Source organism: Glycine soja, chromosome 19, assembly GCF_004193775.1.
Source record: "Glycine soja cultivar W05 chromosome 19, ASM419377v2, whole genome shotgun sequence".
NCBI classification, from domain to species: Eukaryota; Viridiplantae; Streptophyta; class Magnoliopsida; order Fabales; family Fabaceae; genus Glycine; species Glycine soja.
The window spans coordinates 27,768,117-27,792,086 of record NC_041020.1 but is presented as its reverse complement, the minus strand read 5'-3'; the positions used below and the strand labels follow the sequence as shown (position 1 = coordinate 27,792,086).

Below are 23,970 nucleotides of genomic sequence, written 5' to 3'. Positions count from 1 at the left end.
CATGTGGGTGCTGGTCAGCACTAGACGGACCCTTTGATGGGTTACCCTTTTCAGGGAGGTCCTTGCACTTATGAGTTGACCCAGTTTTCCACAAAAATAGTGAACAATGACTTCTTCACCATTCTCAACCTTTCTACCTTTGAAACCAAGGCCAAATTTGTCTTTGGGGTTTTTTTTGCATCTTAATAATTTTATTAAGAGCTTCATGACCATCAATAATTTTGCCTAGTGCTTATGAGACTTTTCTTTTTGGATTTAAAGAATTTCTTCTTCTTATCCTTGGATTTTTCAAGGTTAGGACATTCTGACTTGAAGTGTCTTGCCTTCTTGCACTCATAGCAAATGATTAGACTTTTCTCCTATTTGTGGAAGGATTTTTTGGATGAACTGTTGGATTGGAGGAGTTCTTGTTTTTTCACATCTTTCTAATCTTCCTGGTGATTAGAATCAGCTCGTCATCTTCTTCATCAGAGTCATTATCATCAAATTCTTCTTCTGAAGCATCATTAATAGCAAGGGCCTTGGGCGATGACTCTTTGGAGGCAGAGTTGCATTTTGGTCTTTGAACCGTAAGGGCTAATGACTTCCATTTCTTTGTTTCTTCTTCTTGAGCAAGTTCTTGCTCATCGACTTTAAGAATTCCAAAAAGCTTTTCAAGAGCCACTAAATCAAGATTCTTGATCGTTCTTAATGCTATAACCTATGGTCTCCACTTTCTAGATAAACTTTGTGTCATACCCTAATTTCGTTCGGGGACGATTGTTTGTCAACATGTGGATTTTTGCCTACCGAGTTGAGCTGCTTAACACCAATTGTCGTAAAATCCATAGGGTTTCGCGACGTTTCGGAAGGAAATGAGCAAAATACTCAAAATGGGGGCAAAATGGTCAATTTAGGGGCATTCTTCAGCCCTTGGGCCCACCTGGGCCCATTAAATAACTTAGAGGAGAAGCAACCAGCTCGACTAGGGGAGCTGTGTTGCAACCTCCTCCCCCCATTTTGCTATAAATAGGCGTGGGGGGCTGAGGGGAAGGGGTTCAACATCCTTAGTAAGCATATTTCACTGAAATTAGTGAGAAGAAGGAGAAAAAAGAAGAAAAATCAAGGCCAAGACACTTCCGTAACACTTCCGTAACATTTCCATGATCAATTTCGTGAACGTTCTTCACCGTTCTTCATCCGTTCTTCATCGTTCATCGTTCTTCGACCAGTTAGTTTTTGATTTCGAAGCTTTGAATTCATTCTATGCATCCTTAAGGGTCCATTCTTGCTTTGCATGTCTCCATCTTCATTATTCTATCGTCGGTTGTTGGACCTTGTGGCCTTAATAACTTAAGAGGGATAGGCTCAGAATGCAAAAGAATGCAGAAGTTCTCTTGGAATCTCTCTCATTTTCTTTTGAGAGGATAAAACATTTTGGCCAAAAAAAAACTCTCTGCAATTTCGTCCCAAGTCACACATATATATAGGCCTTTGATGGCCATTCAAAATCCAAATGATAAGATGTGACTGTTGGCGATATTCCTTGAAAATCCTCTCTGGTAATCGATTACAGAATTTGTGTAATCGATTACACAGTTATTTTTCTTGAATAGTTGTGACTCTTCATTTAAAATTTGAATTCCCAACGTTCAAAGTCTCTGGTAATCGATTACATATGATGTGTAATCGATTACACACTTTCATGTGCCTTGGTAATCGATTACATGTATTGGTAATCGATTACAAGTGCCTTGGATGACTTGAAATATTTTCATTTTGAGGCAAGGCTTGATCTTGAAGAAATCTTGAATCAAGGCTTTGTTTGTTGAAACAATCTTGTATTAATCTTGAAGCAAAATGTGCCTTGTTTGATCTTCTTTTGACATCATCAAAATCATGTATACATACATTCACTTCGGTGTTCTTTTTCTTTGTTTTAAGCGAGTTTCGACCGATTTTTTAAGTTGTAATCTCACTTAATCAATGTTTAAATAAATTTCAACCGATTGTTTGCGGTTTAATCTAGTTTAATCACCTTTAAAATAAAATTCAACCAATCGTTTATGTTGTAACCTCGGTTAATCATCAAAAAAATAAGTTTCAACTAGTCATTTACTTTGAAAGTTCTCTTTTAATGAGTTGAGAAATAACCAAGTGAAACCAAAGCTAAAATCAACTCACAAATCAAGCTTTGCCTGCAAGAAAATCGCTTGAATCTGTTCAAAGGTCCAATGCCTTAAACGGTTTTTTGACTTTTATCAGTTAAAATGAACCGTTTAAAAGTCTAAAATCAATACCCCACATAACTTTCTTGCTTTTGAAAGAACTACGTAGGTTTGAGTTCCTCATCGCAATTGAGGATACGTAGAAACAAAAGTCCCACTTTTATCGACCCCAAAAAGATAAAAACATAAAAAGGGAAATAAAATAATTTTAAAGTCATGATTTTGCATATTTAATTAAAGACTGCCGTCCCTTGTGACGGATGGGTGGGGTGTTAATACCTTCTCTGTGCGTAAACAACTCCCGAACCTTTATTCCTTAAAAGTCGTAGACCTGTTCTTGGTTTTTCTGACGTTTTCCTCGAATAAACATCGGTGGCAACTCCACACGTTTTCCTTCCTTGGAAGACGCACCCATGAGCCTCGCGTCGCCCTCTCGCCGAAGGGTAGGTTGCGACAGTTGGCGACTCCACTGGAGACGATTTTTAAAGAGTTAGGCCATCTTAATCTGTGTGCATTCCTTACCATGACTTACTCTTTTGTTTGTTTCCCTTTATTTTTCTTATGTTCTTATGTGCATATAACTCCTTTGATGTATTATGCATATTGTGTAGTTGTTATTTTAATATATGCATCGATAAATATACATTCATTTGATGCACACAACACCTACACTTTTTTGCACACACGGTGAGTTGTTAAGGGTCCTATACCCGGGTCCATGGGAACATAGGAAGTGGAGGTGAATCTGTGGTCATGCTAAGTCTCTAACTTGCTTGATAACAGTGAAACCTCATCTAGAGTTTTTCTCTTTGATGATATGTTGTCGCTGGTAGTCCCTACCGCCACAATGTTGATATCAAAGGGGATGATATCTCTAGAAACCTTTGAAAGCTAGATGCAACTACCTTGGGAATTATCACTTAATACCTTTTAGTCCCCCCCATTTAGGTTTCTGAAATAGGAGCACGAAGCAAACACGTTGCATGTTTGTTTCCTTGATATTGCCATGCATATCTTTGTAGTGTCATGTTTATGTACATCTCTGCTGTGTTATTATTTGATGATGTTGCCATGCTTGTACATCTAGTATGTTTCTCTTTTGTGCTATCAACCTCATGCTCTCACGCACGTGTGCTTGTATTGCGTCACTCATACATTGCATTAGTCTTGTCATTTTGTCACGGGAAGTCGGAAGGTCCACATCACCTTCTTAAATGCATACATGGGGCACTATGGTGATGACTACAAATGAACCATGATGTTGTGAGTAAGAAAAGATGATCTTCCGAGCTCTCGTGTCTGTAAAACGCATTTGTGTCATGCATAGCATAAGCACTCCTTCATGCATTCATCGTATTTCCTCCATGATAGGGTGTCGAAGTATTGATCAAACATAAATTTTCATTCTAGCAAAAAGGTTCTATCAAGTCAAAATAAAAAGCCTAGGGGTAGCCAGTTTACAAGAATTGGGGCAATTGATGGGTCAGCTCCAACGTCAAGCTTTCCTCAAGGCCTATGGGAAGATTTAGGATCTAGCTATGATAGAAGTCTTTGTTAAAGCCATTGCATCCCTCACTCAGCATTATGATCAGCCCCTAAGGTGCTTCACGTTTGTGGACTTTCAGCTAGTGCCCACTGTGGAAGAGTTTTATGAGATCCTGGGATGTCCGCTAGAAGGAAGAAAGCCATATCTATTTTCCGGGTTCTATCCCTCCATGGCAAGAATAACCAAGGTAGTCAAAATCTCAGCACAAGAGTTGGACCAAGTGAAGCAAAATAGAAATGGGATAGTCGGAATACCAAGGAAGCATTTGGAGGAAAAGGCGAAGGCATTGGCAGATCAAGGTGAATGGGCTTCATTCATTGACATCTTGGCGCTATTGATATTCGGATTCGTCCTCTTTCCAAATATGGATGGGCTAATGGACTTAGCGGCGATCGATGCTTTCCATGCTTATCACCATAGCAAGGAAAGTTCGGTCGTTGCTATTTTGGCCGACACCTATGACACTTTCGACCAAAGATGCGAAAAAGTGGCGCAAGAATTGTTTGTTGCACACTGGCCCTTTGTGTGTGGCTAGTCTCACACCTCTTTCATCATGAAAGTAAACCCGTCTGTCTCCTATAAAGTCATTGCTTGTGCGCTGAGAAAGGGAAGGCAAACTGGGAGCAACTCTTGGCTAGTGTGGTGTGAATGTATGTATACATAATTTTGATGATGCCAAAGAAGAATCAAACAAGGCTGCTTCAAAGGATAAGCATTGCTTCGAGATTAATGCAAGATTACTTCAACAAAAAAAGCCTTGCTTCAAGATTTCTTCAAGATCAAGCCTTGCCTCAAAACAAAGGGTTTCAAAGTCATCCAAGGCTCTGGTAATCGATTACCAGGTAGTGTAATCGATTACCATAAGGAAAGTTTGAAAATAGTTGTTAAAAAGGGTTTTGAATTTGAATTTTGAACCTGTAATCGATTACCAGATGTTTGTAATCGATTACCAGCAACGGAGCTCTGGAAATTCAAATTCAATAGTCATAACCCTTCAAAATATAACTGTGTAATCGATTATAGTGAAGAATTTCAGAAAAAGCTTTTTGAAAAGACACATCTCTTCAAACCATTTTGAAAAGGCACGAAGGGCCTATTTATATGTGTGTCTAACTTCAAAAAGCAAGCCAAAGATTTTCCAAGAGAACTTCATTGCCAAATTCTCTCTCAACAACTCTTGGGCAAACACTTGCAAATCTATTAAGAGTTCATCCATGAACTTAAATTGTAATATTCTTCTCTTAAAGAAAGAATTCTTCTTCTTCTTCTTCTTAATCAAAGAGATTGATTAAGGGACCGATGGTCTCTTAAGTAGTAAGGATTCCTAAACACAAGGGATGGGTTGCCCCTGTGTGGTTCAGACTTTGTAAAAGGATTTTACAAAGAGAATGCAAAATCTCAAGTGGTTTGCTTGAGGACTGGATGTAGGCACGGGGAGTGGCCGAACCAGTATAAATCGAGTTTGCATTTCTCTCTTCCCTTATCTCATTTATTTTATTGCAATCAATTTTGTCTTGCATGTTTAAAGAACATTATTAAATTAATTGTTGCTTCTTCTGCATTCTGAGCCTATTATTTAGAAGGGGGTTAAAAGTTTGTTAGTGAAAATTAATTCACCCCATTAATTGGTTCCCCCGATGGAAGGAAGGAAGAGTCGGGGTTTTGTCCTCTTTTGAAGGATTCTCAAACGTCCCCTTGATGGGAACGAGGGGTTGTATCAATTATAACCCCGTCCTCGCCATAAGACAACTTGGCTACCCCATGAGAGGAACATCTTCGGAGGAAAGCATCACGCCTTTCATCGCACGAGGTTTCAGGGACCCCAATGTGAAGATACTTCAAGGAGTCCGCAAGGCATGGGGTGCAGTGCAAAGGAAAGATAAAAAGCTTAGGGGAAGCAACAATGGGATCATCGACGACTATCATAAGTGGCTGAAGGCTCGAACGCAAGAGTTGGATTGGCTCCTAAAGCTAAAGGTTTCAAGCGAGGAAGAGGCTGAAACCCCTGAGGAGAGTGAGGAGGTGCAAGCCCTAAAAAATGGAACTTGAAAGGGCACAAGTAGTCAAGGAAAAGTTAAAGACAACGACCATCAAGGTCCGGAAAGAGTACGACAAACTGAGGGACATCAATGTGGCCACCGCCGAAGCATTGGAACGGGAAACAAAGAGGGCCCGAAAGGAAGAGTACGGCCGAAACAAGTTCCGGGGGGCTTTGTGGGGTAGCAACAACGAGCTTAAGCTTCGAAGAGCTGAGAGAGACCAGTCAAGAGTCGAAGGCATGGTATTGGGAGACAAGTTGGAGGCTTGCCAAAGGTCCAAAAGGAGTTTGTCCGAACAATTGGGCAAGACCGAAGAAAACATGTGGGCCATCATCGACCAATACAAAGAGAAGCTAAGTCTAGCGGCAACCCATGAACAAAGGCTAGAGGACGAGTATGCAAAGGTATCAGTCCTGCAAGCAGAGAGGGAAGCAAGGGAAAGAGTAATCAATTCATTGCACAAAGAAGCAATAATGTGGATGGATTGGTTCATTTTCACCTTGAATAGGAGTCAAGAGCTTCCGAGATTGCTAGCCAAAGCCAAGGCGATGGTGGATGTATACTCGGCCCCCGAGGAAGTTCACGGGCTCCTCGATTACTGTCAGCACATGATCAATCTGATGGCCCACATAGTTAGGAATCGCTAAGGCATTTGTAATTTCACTTTAATTTTGACGAGATGAACAATTTTGTTCCTTAATAAAAATGAGTTTGGTTTAATCCTGTTTTTGCTCAAAACTTTGTGCAATTCCAATACTTCGACAACTTATCTTTGGTATGCATTCATGTTTAGTTCTTTGTCTCATTACTCACTGCATTTTTGTCCTTTTAGGAGAAAACGCCATAACTACACACGCTCTAAGGCACCCCTATCAAACCCGTTCTAAGACTAGAGTCATGGGTGATGTAGAAGAGGTGCAAGAACAGATGAAGGCCGATATGGTGGCCTTGAAGGATCAAATGGCTTCCTTGATGGAAGTCATGTTAAGCATGAAAAAACTGATAGAAAGTAACACGGCCACGACTGCTGCCGCCACCGAGGCAGATCCTACTCATCCATCTGCCACGAATCAAGCACATCAACTCGCCCCGGACATGGCGGGATAAGGAGGAGAGGTGTTGGGAAGCACCGGTGGCCCGCGCATGGGGTATGATAGAAATACTTACCCCTATGGCTTATCCCTCAATTATACGCCGCCCACCATGCACGAGAACGTTGATCATGTTGTTCCCGTTACCTTCGAGGGCCTGCAACCCCATCCTATAGGGGGCGCCCATGAAGAGCCTCGGGAGTGTGCCCAAGGCGACTTCGACTCATATCCCCGTTCACCGCCAAGGGGTCGGTGCTCAATGTTATGCCTTAACCCAACATCGCAAGAGCATCTCAAACCCCGCCCTCTGCAACCGCTCCATTTCTCCATAGGGGGGCCACCGCTAGAAGTGGAAGGAAGAGAGAAACTTGATCTCATCGAAGAGAGATTAAGAGTTGTCGAAGGGTTTGGTGATTACCCTTTCGCTGACATGACAGATTTGTGTTTGGTATCGGATGTTGTCATTCCTCCAAAATTCAAGGTACCAGATTTTGATAGATACAAGGGGACCACTTGCCCCAAAAATCACTTGAAGATGTATTGCCGGAAAATGGGGGTGTACTCTAGGGACGAGAAGCTATTGATGCATTTCTTCCAAGATAGTTTGGCCAGAGCAGCGGTCATCTGGTATACCAATCTGGAGGCTTCTCGTATTAGTTCATGGAAAGATTTGATTACTACCTTCATTAGGCAGTACCAGTACAACACTGACATGGCTCCCGATAGGACCCAGTTGTAGAATATGAGCAAGCGGGAGCATGAATCATTTAAAGAGTACGCCCAACGGTGGAGGGACTTGGCACCACAAGTGACACCCCCATGGTAGAAAGAGAGAGATGATCACAATTATAGTAGACACTTTGCCGATGTTCTACTATGAAAAGTTGGTGGGCTACATGCCCTTTAGCTTCGCAGATCTAGTATTTACGGGCGAGAGGATTGAAGTAGGCCTGAAAAGGGGAAAGTTTAACTATGTCGCCCCTATCGGTATAAGCAACAAAAGATTCGGAGCGACTGGAGCAAAGAAGAAAGATGGGGATGCCCACACCATGACCTCGGCTCCTACTTGGCCGAAACCCCAGCAAACCCCTCACGATACTTACCAGTATGCCCATCAACATCCAAGCTTTTTGGCCCATGCCGGAAACCCCTCCAACTCGGCGCCCGTCCAGCAAAGGACATCCGCTCAACCTCAAAGGGCCCCGGCTCAAGGCTTGGCTCCCACGCAACCTCGCCCTACCGGTGGTTCCAATCCTAGCACGAGTGCCAATCCAAGGAGGAACCTTCCAGTGAAGAAGCTTCTGGAGTTCGCTCGATTCCAATGTTGTAAGGGGACTTGTTTCCATCTTTGATCGCTAACCAAATGACGGTGGTGACCCCCGGAAGGATTTATCAGTCTCCTTTCCCTCGGTGGTACAACCCCAATGCAACCTGCGGGTATCATGGGGGTACCCCGGGGCATTCAATCGAACAGTGTGTGGCCCTCAAGCATAAAGTCCAAAGCTTGATCGACACAGGGTGGCTAACATTCCAAGAAGACGGCCTGAATGTAAAGACAAATCTGCTTGCCAATCATGGAGGATCGGCAGTAAACACAATAGAGGAATACGGACTTTAGAGGCCAAAGCAAATGAAGGAAGTGGTAACCTCTAGGAGGTTTATATTTGAGGCGCTGCAAGAGGCGGGCATGGTTTCCCTTGATGGGCATAAGGGAGATTCCTATTTGATGCATCCGGGCGTGTCGCATGACATGGAAACATGTTCAACGACAGAAGAGCTATTACAGCGAATGATGGACCAAGGCCGGTTTGAAATTGGTGTTGCGAGTAAAGGAGAGCAACACGTGTGCATGCAATCGGCCGACAAAAGCCCAAGCAAGCCCAAACCTTTGGTGATACACTTCACTAGAGATGCGGCCTCCCAAAAACCCCGAGGCTCTCTACCTATCCCAGGTAGCAAGCATGTCCCATTCCTTTATAGAAGCAACAAGGCGGTCCCATGGAGGTACGCCCCTCAAAAGCCAAACGAAAAAAAGGACGAGGCCATCGAAGGTAACCTATGCTCTGCCAAGGTTACTAACATCACTGGCATAAGCGGTGTGACCCATAGTGGGCGTGTCTTCACGGCACCTGACCCATTGGTGCGATCCAAGGACGCCAAGGGAAAAGCAAAGGTGGGCACGGAAGAGACCAACAAAGTAAGCCCCACTCTGGATTAGGATGTCCCGGCGGGGAGATTCGCTGAAAAAGAAGGAGACTTTGGCGAAAAGAAGGTATCTGTTGAAGATCGAATGAATTCGTTCGGATCATTCAACAAATCAAATTCAAAGTAATTGAACAACTCAACAAGACCCCAACTAGGGTCTCCCTATTGGAGCTACTCATGAGTTCCGAGCCTCATCGGGCACTGCTGGTTAAGGTATTAAATCAAGCCCACGTAGTCGAAGATATCTCTATGGAGGGCTTCGAGGGCATCGTCAACAACATTACTGCCAATAATTACCTCACCTTCGCCGATGAGGAGCTTCGAGGGGTGGGAACATAATAAGGCCTTGTATGTGTCCGTTAAGTGTATGGACCACAGCATGGCTAAGGTACTCATCGACAACGGCTCATCACTTAACATCATGCCCAAGAGTACATTGGACAAGCTGCCTTTCAACGTGTCACGTCTAAGGCCGAGCTCCATGATAGTACAGGCTTTTGACGGCAGCTGCCAAAACGTAATAGGGGAGATTGACCTCCCAATTCAGGTTGGACCTCACCTTTGTCAGATCACTTTCCTAGTGATGGATATCAACCTGGCCCATAGCTGCCTTTTAGGTCGGCCTTGGATTCACGCAATCAGGGTTGTCCCTTCGATGCTACACCAAAGGTTGAAGTTTGTGGTGGAAGAGCAGTTGATCATCGTCTCAAGGGAAGAAGACATTCTGGTAAGTTGTCCTTCCCCTAGCCTTATGTAGAGGCCGCAGAGGAATCCTTGGAGATAGCTTTTCAATCATTCAAGGTAGTGAGCAACGCCTCTGTCGAGTCTCTCCCTGTGCAACCATGTTCATCCAACGCCGCATTGATGGTGGCCCAAGTGATGTTAGGGCACAGGTATGAGCCCAGAATGGGCTTAGGTCAAAACGGTGATGGCGTGGCTAGCTTGGTGGAATTCAAGGAGAACCATGGAAGGTTCAGGCTAGGATATAAGCCCATACGCGCCGATGTGAGAAGAAGCGCCCTAGAAAGGAAGGGCAAGAGCATGGGCCAGCAACAAGGGCCACAAGTGAAAGAGACTCCTTTGTGTCACATCAGTGAAAGCTTTGTAAGCGCGGGCTGGAGGTGTGAAGGGCAAGTCGCCATGACCCACGATGAAGCCCCCCAAGAGCATTTGAACTAGGTATAGTCGTGCCTTCCTGAGTTCGAATTAGGGAACTAGCAATTTGTCGAGCAACTTGGAGTTTCCATGGTGAACATAATGTAATTTGTTAGTCTTAACCCTATAGGTGGGCCTAGGCTTTAGGGTTTTCTCCCTATTTGGGCTTTGTCTTTTGCTATCAGATATATAACACGATCTTTTCTTCATTTGTTCTTACACCTTCATCCATTCTTATTCGTCTGCATGTTTATTTCTGTTACGATTAAATAGTATAGATCCAACGACGAGTCTTGTGAGGGTACTATGAGGACCCTGACGTTGATTTTGAACAAATAGCAAACCAAGCCGAGGATGAAGAAGTGAACTTGGGTGTTGGCGAGGAAAAGAAAGAGGTAAAGGTTGGCACAGGCATGACCACACCGGTCCGAGATGAGTTGGTGGTTTTGCTGGAAACTACCAAGACATCTTCGCTTGGTCATACCAAGATATTCCCAGTTTGAACCTCGATATTGTACAACATCGGTTACCGCTGAATCCCGATTGTTCCCCGGTAAAGCAAAAACTAAGAAGGATGAAGCCCGAGATGTCCTTAAAGATCAAAGAAGGGGTGAAAAAGCAGTTCCATGCTGGCTTTTTGGCCATGGCTCGATACCCTGAATGGGTAGCCAACATCATGCCAGTCCCTAAGAAGGATGGGAAGATACAAATGTGCGTGGACTATCGGGACCTAAACCGAGCCAGTCCAAAGGATAACTTTCCTTTACCGCACATCGATGTCTTTGTGGATAACATATTCAATTTCGCTTTGTTTTCCTTCGTGGAGGGATTCTCAGGTTACAATCAGATAAAGATGGCGTCGGAGGACATGGAGAAGACTACGTTCGTCATCCTCTTGGGAATGTTCTATTACAAGGTGATGTCCTTTGGGCTAAAAAACATTGGGGCAACCTATCAACGGGCTATGGTAGCATTATTCCATGATATGATGCAAAAAGAGATTGAATTCTATATGGATGACATGATTGCTAAGTCTAGAACCAAGGAGGAACATCTCATCAACTTGCAGAAGTTGTTCGAGAGACTGCGGAAGTACCAGTTAAGATTGAATCCTGCCAAGTGCACATTCGGGGTTAAGTCGGGAAAATTGCTCGGCTTCATCATAAGCCAAAAAGGGATAGAGGTGGATCCCGACAAGGTGAAGCCATCCTTGAAATGCCCGAACCGCACACCAAAAAGCAAGTCCAAGGTTTCTTGGGATGCCTAAATTATATAGCGAGGTTCATATCGCAGTTCACTGCTACCTGCGAGCCTCTCTTTAAGCTTTTGCGCAAGAATCAGTCCCTCTAGTGGAATGATGACTGTCAAGTGGCATTCGGAAGGATCAAGCAATGCCTTATGAACCCTTATGTGCTCATGCCACCAATGCCAGGGAGACCTCTTATCCTATACATGACAGTGTTGGATGAGTCGATGGGGTGTATGCTGAGGCAGCACAACGAGTCTGGGAAGAGGGAATGGGTCGTCTATTACTTAAGAAAGAAGTTCACTACCTATGAGATGAATTACTCTCTGCTTGAAAGGACGTGTTGTGCCTTGGTGTGGGTAGCCCATCGTCTAAGGCAGTACATGCAAAGCCACACCACTTGGTTGGTATCCAAGATGGACCCAGTCAAGTACATTTTCGAGAAACCCACTCTCACCGGATGGATCGCTCAGTGGCAGGTACTGTTGTCTGAGTTTGGCATTATTAATGTCACTCAAAATGAAATAAAGGGAAGTGTCTTGGCAGACTATCTAGCTCAAAAACCCCTCAATGACTACCAGCCCATGCATCTAGAATTCCCGGATGAGGACATCATGGCCTTGTTCGAGGAAGGGGTGGAGGATGAAGATAGGGATAAGTGGATCGTGTGGTTCGATGGCGCGTCTAACACCCTAGACCATGGAGTTGGGGCAGTTTTGGTCACTCCCAACAATCAATGCATACCCTTCACGGCAAAGTTGGGCTTCAATTGCATAAATAATATGGTTGAATATGAGGCATGTGCCCTTGGGATCCAAGCAACAATTGAGTTCAATGTCAAATTGCTCAAAGTATACGGAGACTCAACCTTGGTGATCCATCAATTGAAAGGAGAATGGTAGACCAGGGATCACAAGATACCCTATCAGGCCTACATCAAGAAATTAACAGAGTTCTTTGATGATATCTTCTTCTACCACATTCCCAGAGAAGAGAATCAAATGGCTGATGCGCTTAATACTCTAGCATCTATAGAAGCAAAGCTTCATGGTGAATCAAGTGTGATTCAAAGATGTTTTGATGATAACAATGATGATAAAAAAAAGATGATGACAAAGGTGATGACAAAAACCTCAAAGGTCAATCAAAGGATGAGTTCAAGATATTCAAGAAGGAATCAAGAACAATTCAAGACTCAAGAGGAAAGGTTGAAGGACACTTCAAGATTCAAGAGGAAAGTTGAATTCAAGAATCAAGATTCAAGGATCAAGCTTCAAGAATCAAGATCAAGATTCAAGATTCAAGGTTCAAGAACTCAAGAGAAGACTTAATCAAGATAAGTATGAAAAGGATTTTTCAAAAACTGAGTAGCACAAGGATTTTTCACAAAACATGTTTACCAAAGAGTTTTTACTCTCTGGTAATCGATTACCAGATTGCTGTAATCGATTACCAGTAGCAAAATGTTTTTGAAAAAGTTTTCAAATTGAATTTAAAACGTTCCAATTAATTTCAAAAAGTGGTAATCGATTACAATGTTTTGGTAATCGATTACCAGTGCCTTTGAACGTTGAAATTCAAATTCAAATGTGAAGAGTCACATCCTTTCACATAAAAGCCTTGTGTAATCGATTACACTAGTTTGGTAATCGATTACCAGTGACTGTTTCTGAATAAATCAAAAGATGTAACTCTTCAAATAGTTTTTGACTTTTTCAAATTGGTTTTTAAGTTTTTCTAAAAGTCATAACTCTTTTAATGGTTGTCTTGACTAGACATGAAGAGTCTATAAAAGCAAGGCTTTGTTTTGCATTTTTCAATCATCTTGAACACTTATTCAATCAATCTTTTACAAGCCCTAAATCTCTTTGAACTTCTTCTTCTTCTTTGTGCCAAAAGCTTTCCAAAGTTTTCTGGTTTTCTAAACCTTGAAAACTTGTGCTATTCATCTCTTCATTCTCTTCTCCCTTTGCCAAAAAGAATTCGCCAAGGACTAACCGCCTGAATTCTTTTTGTGTCTCTCTTCTCCCTTTTCCAAAAGAATAAAGGACTAACCGCCTGAATTATTTTGTGTCTCCCTTCTCCCTTGTCAAATAATTCAAAACGACACAGTCTGAGAATTCTTTTGATTCTTCCCTTTCCCTTATACAAAAGTGTTCAAAGGACTAACCGCCTGAGAATTCTTTTGTATCCCCATTCACAAAGTATCAAAGGTTTAACCGCCTGATATCTTTGTCTTAACACATTGGAGGGTACATCCTTTGTGGTAGAAGTAGAGGGTACATCTACTTGGGTTGTTGACTGAGAACAAGAGAGGGTACATCTCTTGTGGATCAGTTCTAGTGGAGGGTACATCCACTAGGTTCAAAGAGAACAAGGGAGGGTATATCCCTTGTGGATCTTTGCTTGTAAAAGGATTTTTACAAGGTTGAAAGAAATCTCAAGGACCGCAGGTCGCTTGGGGAGTGGATGTAGGCACGGGTTGTTGCCGAACCAGTATAAAAACTCTTGTGTGTTTGTCTCCTTCTTCCCTACTCTTTTACTTTCCACTGTGCATTTTAATTTCCGCTTTTACTTTTGGTTAAGTTTCTCTTCTACTGCTTATTCTCTTAACAACATAGTAAAAGCCTTAGAAGAGTAAATTTTTAATTAGTAAAGGTTTAGGAATAATTAATTCAACCCCCCCTCTTAATTATTCTGAGGCCACTCGATCCAACAACATCCATGTTTAAGCTAACCCCACATGGAGACTTGTCATACATCGAGTTCAGATGTCGTGGCAAGCTCGCACATTGCTACTTGATAGAAGAGGAGTAAGACGGTAAACCATGGTACTTCGAGAAAAGGACGTTGCGAAGATTAGCAGCTGGCTTCTTTTTAAGCGAAGGTATCCTGTACAAGCAAAATCATGATATGGTATTGCTCCAATGTGAGGACGCCAAAGAGGCCGAACAGATGCTCGTGGAGGTGCATGAGGGGTCCTTTGGGACGCATGCCAATGGACATGCCATGGATCGAAAGATTCTGAAGGCAGGATATTGTATCCATGTGAGAAAATGCCACAAGTGCCAGGCATTCGTGGATAATTTCAATGCTCCGCCCGTGCCTTTGAACATATTGGCCGCGCCATGGCCCTTCTCTATGTGGGGAATAGATGTGATTGGAGCTATTGAGCCTAGGCTTCAAACGAACATCTCTTTATCTTGGTCGCCATTGACTACTTCACCAAATGGGTTGAAGCGGCCTCATACGCTAGTGTGACAAGGAGCGAGGTGGTTAGGTTCATCAAGAAAGAGATAATCTGCTGGTACAGGTTGCCTAGGAAGATTATCAATGACAATGCGACCAACCTGAACAATAAGATGATGAAAGAAATGTGTGAGGATTTCAAGATCCAACATCACAATTCCACGCCTTATAGGCCCAAGATGAATGGGGCAGTAGGGGCGGCAAACAAAAACATCAAGAGGATCGTTCAGAGAATGACCGTGTCATACAAGGATTGGCACGAGATGCTCCCTTTCGCACTACATGGTTATTGAACCTCGGTGCACACATCAACTGGGGAAACTCCATTTTCTTTATTGTATGGGATGAAGGTTGTGTTGCCATTTGAAGTAGAGGTCCCCTCTTTAAGAATTCTAGCAGAATCCAGGTTGGAAGAGTCGGAATGGGTCCAAGCACGCTTTGATCAGCTCAATCTTATAGAGGGTAAGAGATTGGCAGCCATGAGCCACGAGCGATTATATCAAAGACGGGTGAAGAATGATTTCGACAAGAAAGTACGCCCACGCAAGTTCAACAAAGGGGATCTTGTCTTGAAGAAAGTATCCCAAGCCCAAAAAGACAATAGGGGAAAGTGGGCCCCAAATTATGAGGGACCTTTCATCGTGAAGAAAGCGTTTTCGGGAGGAGCGTTAGTGCTAGCCAGCATGGACGATGTAGAATTGCCTTCGCCTGTGAATTCTGATGTCGTCAAACAATATTATGCCTAGTACTTGGGGCAGCCAAAGGTTTCAATACGTGTTGTCCCCCCCCCCCCCAAAAAAAAAAAAAAAACTCATTGGGATCTTTGAAGTTTTTCCAATCTTTTGTAAACCATGGTCGCAACATTTAATAAACATTGGATTAGTGATTTGCATTTCAACTCCTTGTGTTGTGTCTTTTATTGTCTTGGAGTACACACTTTGGTTTTTGAATCCCGGGCCATTTGGCTCAAATCTATGGGGTGCCTAAAGCGTTTAAGTGAAATTGAACACAAATAACACCTTTTTAATTGTTGTACTTAACGTTTATTCATAACATGCATGCATTCGCATCTACATCTTATCATCCTGCGAATCGAAGGATAAGTAAAAGACATTTTGGGTGATGGTCAATACCACACCATAATCAAGATAAAGGTAAGTGAAGGGTAGTATCGGTATTTTGTGATATTGTTTCGCATTTACTGCATGCTGTCATTTCTTTTATTCGAAAGCTTAGGGGCAGGTACGAGCAAGTGCTAGGCCCATGATCAACAAATTATCATCCCGCGTTCAACTCAAGACGTTAAAGAAACGCTACTAGGAGGCAGCCTAGTAACTTTAAAATTTCCGCTTTTATTTATTCTTTATGTTTGAATATGCCTAGTTTATTTGTGATCCTAGGAATTTGAAAAATATACAAGCATAGCAAGGGGGTTTTTAAATTTTTGCAAAAAAAACAGTATAGAGTTAGCTCGCCTGGGTGAACTTAGCTAGCCTAAGCGAGCACATCTGCACAAAAAAGCTTAAAAGGGGCAGGGGTGAAGCTTCATTCACCCCAAAATCTTCCCCAACGTTCAAGAGGCATATGAGCTCACGGGAATCACGGTTTTTGCAGCCCTAAGTCACCATTCTTTGCATTTTTGCTTCCATTTTTGCGCTCTTACTCACTCCCTACAAGTAAGTGAACTTCCCCTTGATTCTTTGGCTTTCCATTGATGCATTTTAGTGCTCTAGTTGGCTATGTTGGGCAAATTTCGTGAGGTAATTCATGCTTGGATTCATGTTTGATTTGTTGGAATTATGGGGTTGTATGGGATGGTCATAGGCCTATGGTGGATTCTGAAATAATTGGGCATGTTACATTGCCCCCATTCCCTTTTCGTTCGTGTCTAAACATGCGCCCACCAAGTGCTTGATGAAATGCCTCAATGGCATTTGCGCATAAGTTTGTGAATTTTTGTTTATGAAACTGATATGTGCATATATGGTCGTCATTCTTGAGTGTATGGACAACTTGTAGAAGTTAGAATAAGTGTCAAAAATAAGGACTTAGACCTAGGAACCCAAACCTTTAGTTTTGAATGCAAGAAAGCATGAAAATGAGAGCATGTTGGTGAGGTTTCCCCTTTGGACCAGCGCTTGGTTTGGGTTGCACCATGATAATTTCTTGGCACCTAGATGGTGAGAAAATGTTTTTCGCCATGTACATGTGTATATATAATAGGTAGCAAGAGGCGAATACCTTTCAAATAAAGTGTATGTATGTTGAAAATATGGCACGAAAATGCTTCCTAAAATAGGAACATATGACATGAAATTGCCTTTCAAAAATGTGAATAGGTAGTACAAAAATTGCCTTTCCAATGAATGTGTAACATAAAAATTGCCTTTCCAATGAACGTATATATGCGTGAATATGTGACATGGAATTGCTTTTCAAATGAATGTAAATATGTGTGAATGTATAGCATGAAGTTGCCTCTCAAGTGTGTGTACATAAATGCTTCTCAAAATAGGAACATATAGCAAAAAATGCCATTCAAATGGTGTAGATAGGTAGCAAATGCCTTGCCAATATGCATGTTACGTTTAGATAGGTAGCAAAAATGCCTTGCCAATATGCATGTATGTTTAGATAGGTAGCAAAAATGCCTTGCCAATATGCCTGTATGTTTAGATAAGTAGCAAAAATGCCTTGCAAATATGAATGTATGTTGAGATAGGTAGCAAAATGCCTTGCAACTATCTATGTATGTTGAGATAGGTAGCAAAAATGCCTTGCAAATATGTATGTATGTTGAGATAGGTAGCAAAAATGCCTTGCAAATATGTATGTATGTTGAGATAGGAAGCAAAATGCCTTGCAAATATGTATGTATGATTAGATAGGTAGGCAAAGTGCCTCGCAAAATATGCATGTAGGTTGGATAGCTTAGTAGGTAACATAAGAAATTTCTTTGCAAACGGAAGAAGGTGTATCTCATGAAATATTTGTTCACCAAGAAAAAATGTGTGTGCATAAATGTATGTATACCCTGAAATAACCCACGCACCGATGTGTAATTTTTTCTCTAAATTCATATTAACATTTGCGTGTTGTTGGAAAGAAGTGTACGCCATTTTTGTTTGATTTGGCTTTTATTGCAATAAGTTGTTATTTCTTGTAAACTAAATTTACAAATGTGTCTTTGCAGGAGATGGCTCCGAGGAAGCTCCCTGCAAAGAGGTCCAGGAAAGACACCGTTGGAGAGGGTTCCAGTGCGGCCCCACAGGCCAATATGGATTTCGATAGACACTGGTTCTGGAGTGCGGAACACCAGCAACGGTTTGAGACCATCAAAGGCTGGTCGTTCCTCAGAGAGAGACGAGTCCAACTGAGGGATGAAGAGTTCGTTGAGTTCCGAGAGGAGATAGCCCGGAGGCATTGGGCTCCACTCGTTTCACCCATGGCTAAGTTCGATCCTGAAATAGTCATTGAGTTTTATGCTAATGCCTGGCCTACGGAAGAGGGAGTCCGAGACATGCCCTCTTGGGTGAGGGGCCAATGGATTCCTTTTGATGGAGATGCCATCAGCAAGTTTCTGGGGCATCTACTGATCTTGGAGGAAGGCCTGTAGTGCGAGTATAGCCAGAGGAGGGGTCAGGCCTCAGGCTTTGATGAGGAGGCTATTAGCCAGTTGTTGTGCGTGTCGGGGCAGGACTTTTCCTGGAACGCAGCGGGGAGATGGGTGCGGATCATTCGCACCAGCATGACCACTCTCACGCAGATCTGGATGATGTTGCTGCTTAGCAACATTCTCCCTAGTGACCATAACTCGGACCTCCCCCTGCCAAAGTGTCAGCTGGTCTACGCCATACTGACATAGGTAAGTGTACATGTGGCTCAGCTGATCTCTGATGTTATTTACCAGTTTGCAGGGATTATGCCTACGAGACACCCGATGGACCCAGTGAAGTCCAACAGGGCCTTAGGATTTCTTGCTCTGATTACAGGCCTCTGTCAGTTCTATGGAGTGTCGGTCACCCCCAGCAAGCTTATCTGACCACCTATTAACAGGGCTTTCATCGAGAAGTACTGCATGCCCAGGCAGGCACAAGGCTAGGCACCACAGTAGCCAGAGGATGGCCAGCAGCAGGCAGCTGCAAACGCACCACCATCATCTCTAGAGTCCACCTCTACTCACCTACAGAGGTTAGAACGTTGTATACGACATGTGGCTGACCAGAAGGCGGCCAACCATAGGGGTCAGGTACAGCTGAATGAGAGCTTCTATTAATACACCCTACATCAACAGAGCCAGGATCCCAGCCCTTACGCGTGGCCTACTCCCAAGTAGTTCGAAGCCACAGTGGCATGGCTTGGAGATTGGCCCGATTTTTAGACAGGAGCAAGGCCCACAGGGACCTCTGGAGATGGAGACGAAGCTCAGGAAGACAAAGACATGGCCGATGTGATGGACTTTTTCCTTGGAGGAGGCGGAGTCACACGACCAGGGTCGCCAAACTTGTGATTTGTCTTTATTTGACATTATTGCTTTCAATTTATTTTGTTATTTCCATTGTGATAAAACTGAACTGACATTATTGCTTTCAGTTGTTTTTGTTATTTCCATTGTGATAAAATTGAACTGACATTATTGCTTTCAGTTGTTTTTGTTATTTCCATTGTGATGGAACTGAACCTGGTATTTGCTTTCAGTTATTTGTTATCTCATTGTGAGTAATTTTACTGCTTCTAGCATATTGTCGTATGTACTCTACAATGGTTTGCCTGAAACACCAAAAATAGAGGTCTTGTGTATTTTTATAGCACGTCTTTTATTCCTTTCGATAAAGCATAACCTCAGATACCAACTGTGCCCGGGTTGCAAACCATTTCTAATCATTTTTGCTTAAAAGAAATTGATTGAAAGAGAAAGACAAAAGAAAAAATTTAATTAACTAAAAGCCAACACGCTTTTAAAAAGAAAATGACCACCAGTTTTTCTTTAGGAAATTCACGGGTCAAAACATAAAAGGATTTTTTAAAAAAAATGTTTGTGCGCCTAAAGGGTGAATGCTATGAAAGTTTTTCTCGAATGCCTAAGATGGGCTCGGATGTGTGCATAACTTGATAAAGAGCATTTTTTAGAAACATTGGATTGATTTGAATGGGGGAAAATGAACCCTAAGCCTTAGTGTTACATGGCCACAAAACTTGATGCTTGAGTGTCCACATGGGTACGTGCATGATCAGTTTTGCATGAATTTCTAATCATCATTATTATATGCGTGTCATGGAAATAATTTGGGGCATTCCCTTATTCCAGAGACCACTTGCTAAACAAAGATCCTGACATACATCATGTCCTGCCTTCCACAGGCCCTTTTGAGCCAAACCTCAACTCCTCGGCCATAAACCTTGACTTAGGATAGGAATTTCTACCCTTACCCTTGGAAGAAAGAACGGGAGGGCCCCAAAAGAAGCTTCTTTTACCCTCGGGTTATAAACGCGCTTCTAAAGGAAAGAAAAGGAAAGAGAAAAGGAAATCAACCAATCAAAGATTGGAAGAAAGCAAAATAAAATAGAAAAGAAAGAAATAAAGAATACATAAAAGTTCTTAGGACCAGACAATGTATGAACAATGTGCAAAATTGTCAAAAAGAAAAAGAAAAAATCAACAAAGTTTGTTTGAAACCTGAGGGATGCCTAAAGCAGTCACCTCCCTAGTTACCAACCAAGCCTTTGTGCCCGTGCTTGTTTCGCGTTGAACCAAAGGGAAAATAAAAAACAGACAAAGGAAAGGCCAGAACACCCAAAAGCCAAATTCCCCACCAAAATCCAACTTCCTAAAAGTCCTATTGATCCATGACTACGCATGTTATCTTTAATTTGATAGGAAATGATTTGAAAAGTCAAGTCATGACATATCTGTGGTTCGGAATTAGGATGAAACACTTGCCTGTGTGAGATTTATACACTTTGAGCGGTTTTCCTCTATTTTCAATTGGACCCAGTGTTTCTTCTAAATGCTCATTTAGAAACAAAATGCTAATATCCCGAATCTCCTTTGTGGCTACGGGAAATTCTATCAACATGCTCTCCTCCCCCAAAAGTCACATCATTTTTTTTCTTCAAAAAATATGTGTTGCTTTGACTGGTCTGGAGGTTTGTTTCTTTGCTAAGCGTGTTCACGTTTTAGTAGAAGGATTCATCGAGACTATTGCAGTCTCCCTTTGCTATCCAGAGACAATCAAGTCCGATGGCACGCAGAGACACATATGGTCATTTTCTCCCTTTGTCGAAGACTCAATGTCTTTCGACCGAGACTATTGTAGTCTCCCTTCGTCATCCAGAGACAATCAAGTCCGATGACACGCTGATGTGCCATCATTTTCTCCTAATTCTTAACCCTTTTTGTCACCATTTTAATTACTGATTAGCCTTAATTGTTAAATTAATTATGCAGTTTTATCATTTGGGCCTACTGGATTAATTTTGTGTTTTTAATTTAATTTCAGGAGAATTATAAGAAATTGGGCTTGAATCCAGAATTGGGCTAGGACTTGAAGAGAGCAGACTATTTTATTCTACCAAATCTTATCTTATCTAGATTTTATCTCATCTAGATATTATTTCATCTAGATTTTATCTTATCATATCTTGATTTTATCTCATCTAGATATTATTTCATCTAGATCTTATCTTATCTAGATTTTGTCTTATCTTATCTTATCTTATCTTATCTAGATTTTATTTTATTTATGGGCTTGGACTTAAAACAGATATGTAAGCTTTGGGGTTGAGAACTATATAACAACACCAAGGTTCTAGTTTTAGTCCTCGCTTCTCTCTCTCTCTCTCTCTTTTCGTTTTAGTCTCTTCATTGTTTTAGGGACAAAGAATAATTTTAGATTTTGCAATTCCAGTTTTTACTATTCACGTAGCAATAAAATTTCGTTTTCTGCTTCAATTTACAATTTCGTTTCTACCGATTAATGGAAGGCTAAGTCTCCAGCGTTGTTTTCTCTTGAGAATCAAGCACAACTCTCTTTGAGGTTTTATTATTTCTATTGAATTCTGATCAGTTTCTCCTCTTCACCAATTACTCTATATTTGTTGCTATTAATCCATGCATGCTTAGTGCTTGATTAATTGTCTCTACGCTTAATTTATGTTCATGCTTAATGATCAGTTTCGTTCATGATTAATTGGTGTATGTGTTGCTTAATCACATAATGAATGCCTTATGTTAAATTTCGCTTAGTAATTTAATTTAGGGTTGGATTAAGTGGTTGAACTGATAAAGGATAAATTCTCGTAATCTAGGATAAGAGACTTGCTTGTGAATCAAGGGGAACAACGTGTTTTAATTCTAATATTTTCTAATTCAAATTTACTTGTTGTTTAATTTACAAAAACAAACAACCCCTCCCCCCCCCCCCCAATTTGTTATTGTTTTATTACTATCTATTATGAACGGTTGGTTGACCATTGCTCGTTGGGAGATGACCTAGGATCACTTCCTAGATACTGCATTTTTAATGTTTATTTGATTCGGGTACGACCTTGATCAAATTTGGCGCCGTTGTCGAGGAGCAGTGGGCCAAAGGTTCATAATAGTGTTTAGTTATCTTATTTTGTGTGGCATTTTATTTTGCATTTCAGTTGCATTCCCTGTTTTAGCGATGGATTCAGCGATTGTTTCAGCGACGGATTCAGCGACTGATTCAGCCTTTTGTTTTGTTGTGAACAGTGCTGAACAGTGATTAGTGACGGATTTTGCAATTTAATTAATGATTTTTGTTTTGATAGTTAGAGTTATTATTTTTTGGCTGAATTTTTGTGTGGTAGCTTCTTTTGATCCATATTTTGTGTGAAAAATACCAGAAGCACTTGGTGTGGCATTATTTGAGAGAGACAAAAATTTTTGGAACTTGTTTTTAGCAAAACTTAAAACGGCCATAACTTTTGCTCCGGGTATCAGAACGACTATTATTATATATGTATTTGGGGTAGAAAAAAATTTCCCATATTACAATATCCCACTGAAGCTGGTTGGGGACTCCCAAACTCCAAAAATCAGCCGTTTACTAAGTTTTTTTTTTTATTTTTCAAGTATTATTGTCCTATTTTTCTAAACTTTGCTTAGGTATTTTTCATAGCTAGACTTTGAATTTTTGATTGAAAATTTTTGTGCTATCTTTTCATGATTTTAGGGTGTTTCTCACAAAATTTCAGCTTATTTTGAGATCGTTTGAGTATAGCTGTAGTTTTACCCCCTTGTTAGGTGCTGTTGAGATCCACATTATTTGCTGCATATAGTGCATGACTAGGGGCAGTCCAGGTGATTTACAACCCTTTGATCCTGAAATAGATAGAACCTTTCATAGATTAGTTAGGCATAGTGTGCATCCTGGTCATTCTGTGCATTTTGAGCATTCTGTTGAGGGTGATTCTAAATATTCTGATTTTGAGCATTCCACTACTAATTTTTATACTGAGAACATGGCTCAACCTCCACCTCGTGAGAGGACTCTTAGGGAGATGGCTGCACCTGATTTCACTTATGAAAGCTTAGGCATTCAATATCCTGATGAGGGTGTTCCATATGTTCTCAAGACTGGACTAATACATTTGCTGCCCAAATTTCATGGTCTTGCAGGTGAAGATTCTCTTAAGCATCTTAAGGAGTTCCATATTGTTTATTCCACCATGAAGCCCCCTGATGTCCAAGAAGATCATATCTTTCTAAAGGATTTTCCTCATTCTCTAGAAGGAGTGGCAAAAGATTGGCTATACTACCTTGCTCCCAGGTCTATTTTTAGCTGGGATGACCTTAAGAGGGTGTTCTTGGAGAAATTCTTCCCTGCATCTAGGACCACTACCATCAGAAAAGACATTTCAGGCATTAGGCAACTTAGTGGAGAAAGCTTGTATGAGTACTGGGAAAGATTCAAGAAATTGTGTGCAAGCTGTCCTCACCACCAGATTTCTGAGCAACTCCTTCTTCAATATTTCTATGAGGGACTTAGCAACATGGAGAGGAGTATGATTGATGCTGCCAGTGGTGGAGCTCTTGGTGATATGACCCCTGCTGAGGCTAGGAATTTGATTGAGAAGATGGCTTCCAACTCCCAACAATTCAGTGCAAGAAATGATGCTATTGTCCTTAGAGGAGTCCATGAGGTGGCCACGGATTCATCTTCATCTACTGAAAATAAAAAGCTTGAAGGAAAACTTGATGCCTTGG

At 41.7% G+C, this 23,970-nt stretch overlaps 1 protein-coding gene and 1 non-coding gene across 2 annotated transcripts; one reads left to right on the top strand and one right to left on the bottom strand.

Moving 5' to 3' along the window:
- Positions 1–11,695: 11,695 nt before the first annotated feature.
- Positions 11,696–12,391, top strand: LOC114398680. Its single transcript, XM_028360849.1, has 2 exons — positions 11,696–11,968; positions 12,119–12,391. Exons 1-2 carry the CDS (start codon positions 11,696–11,698, stop codon positions 12,389–12,391), a joined length of 546 nt encoding a protein of 181 aa, XP_028216650.1.
- Positions 12,392–23,603: 11,212 nt separating this feature from the next.
- On the bottom strand, positions 23,604–23,710 carry LOC114400993. Its single transcript, XR_003664110.1, has one exon. It is a non-coding gene; the product is annotated as a small nucleolar RNA R71 (small nucleolar RNA).
- Between the last annotated feature and the right edge of the window lie 260 nt (positions 23,711–23,970).

Coding starts and splice junctions, on each gene's coding strand:
- LOC114398680 (XM_028360849.1), top strand. CDS start 11,696: ATGACAGTGTTGGATGAGTCGATGGGGTGTATGCTGAGGCAGCACAAC. Junction 11,969..12,118: donor GATGGATCGCTCAGTGGCAG/GTACTGTTGTCT, acceptor GCCTTGTTCGAG/GAAGGGGTGGAGGATGAAGA.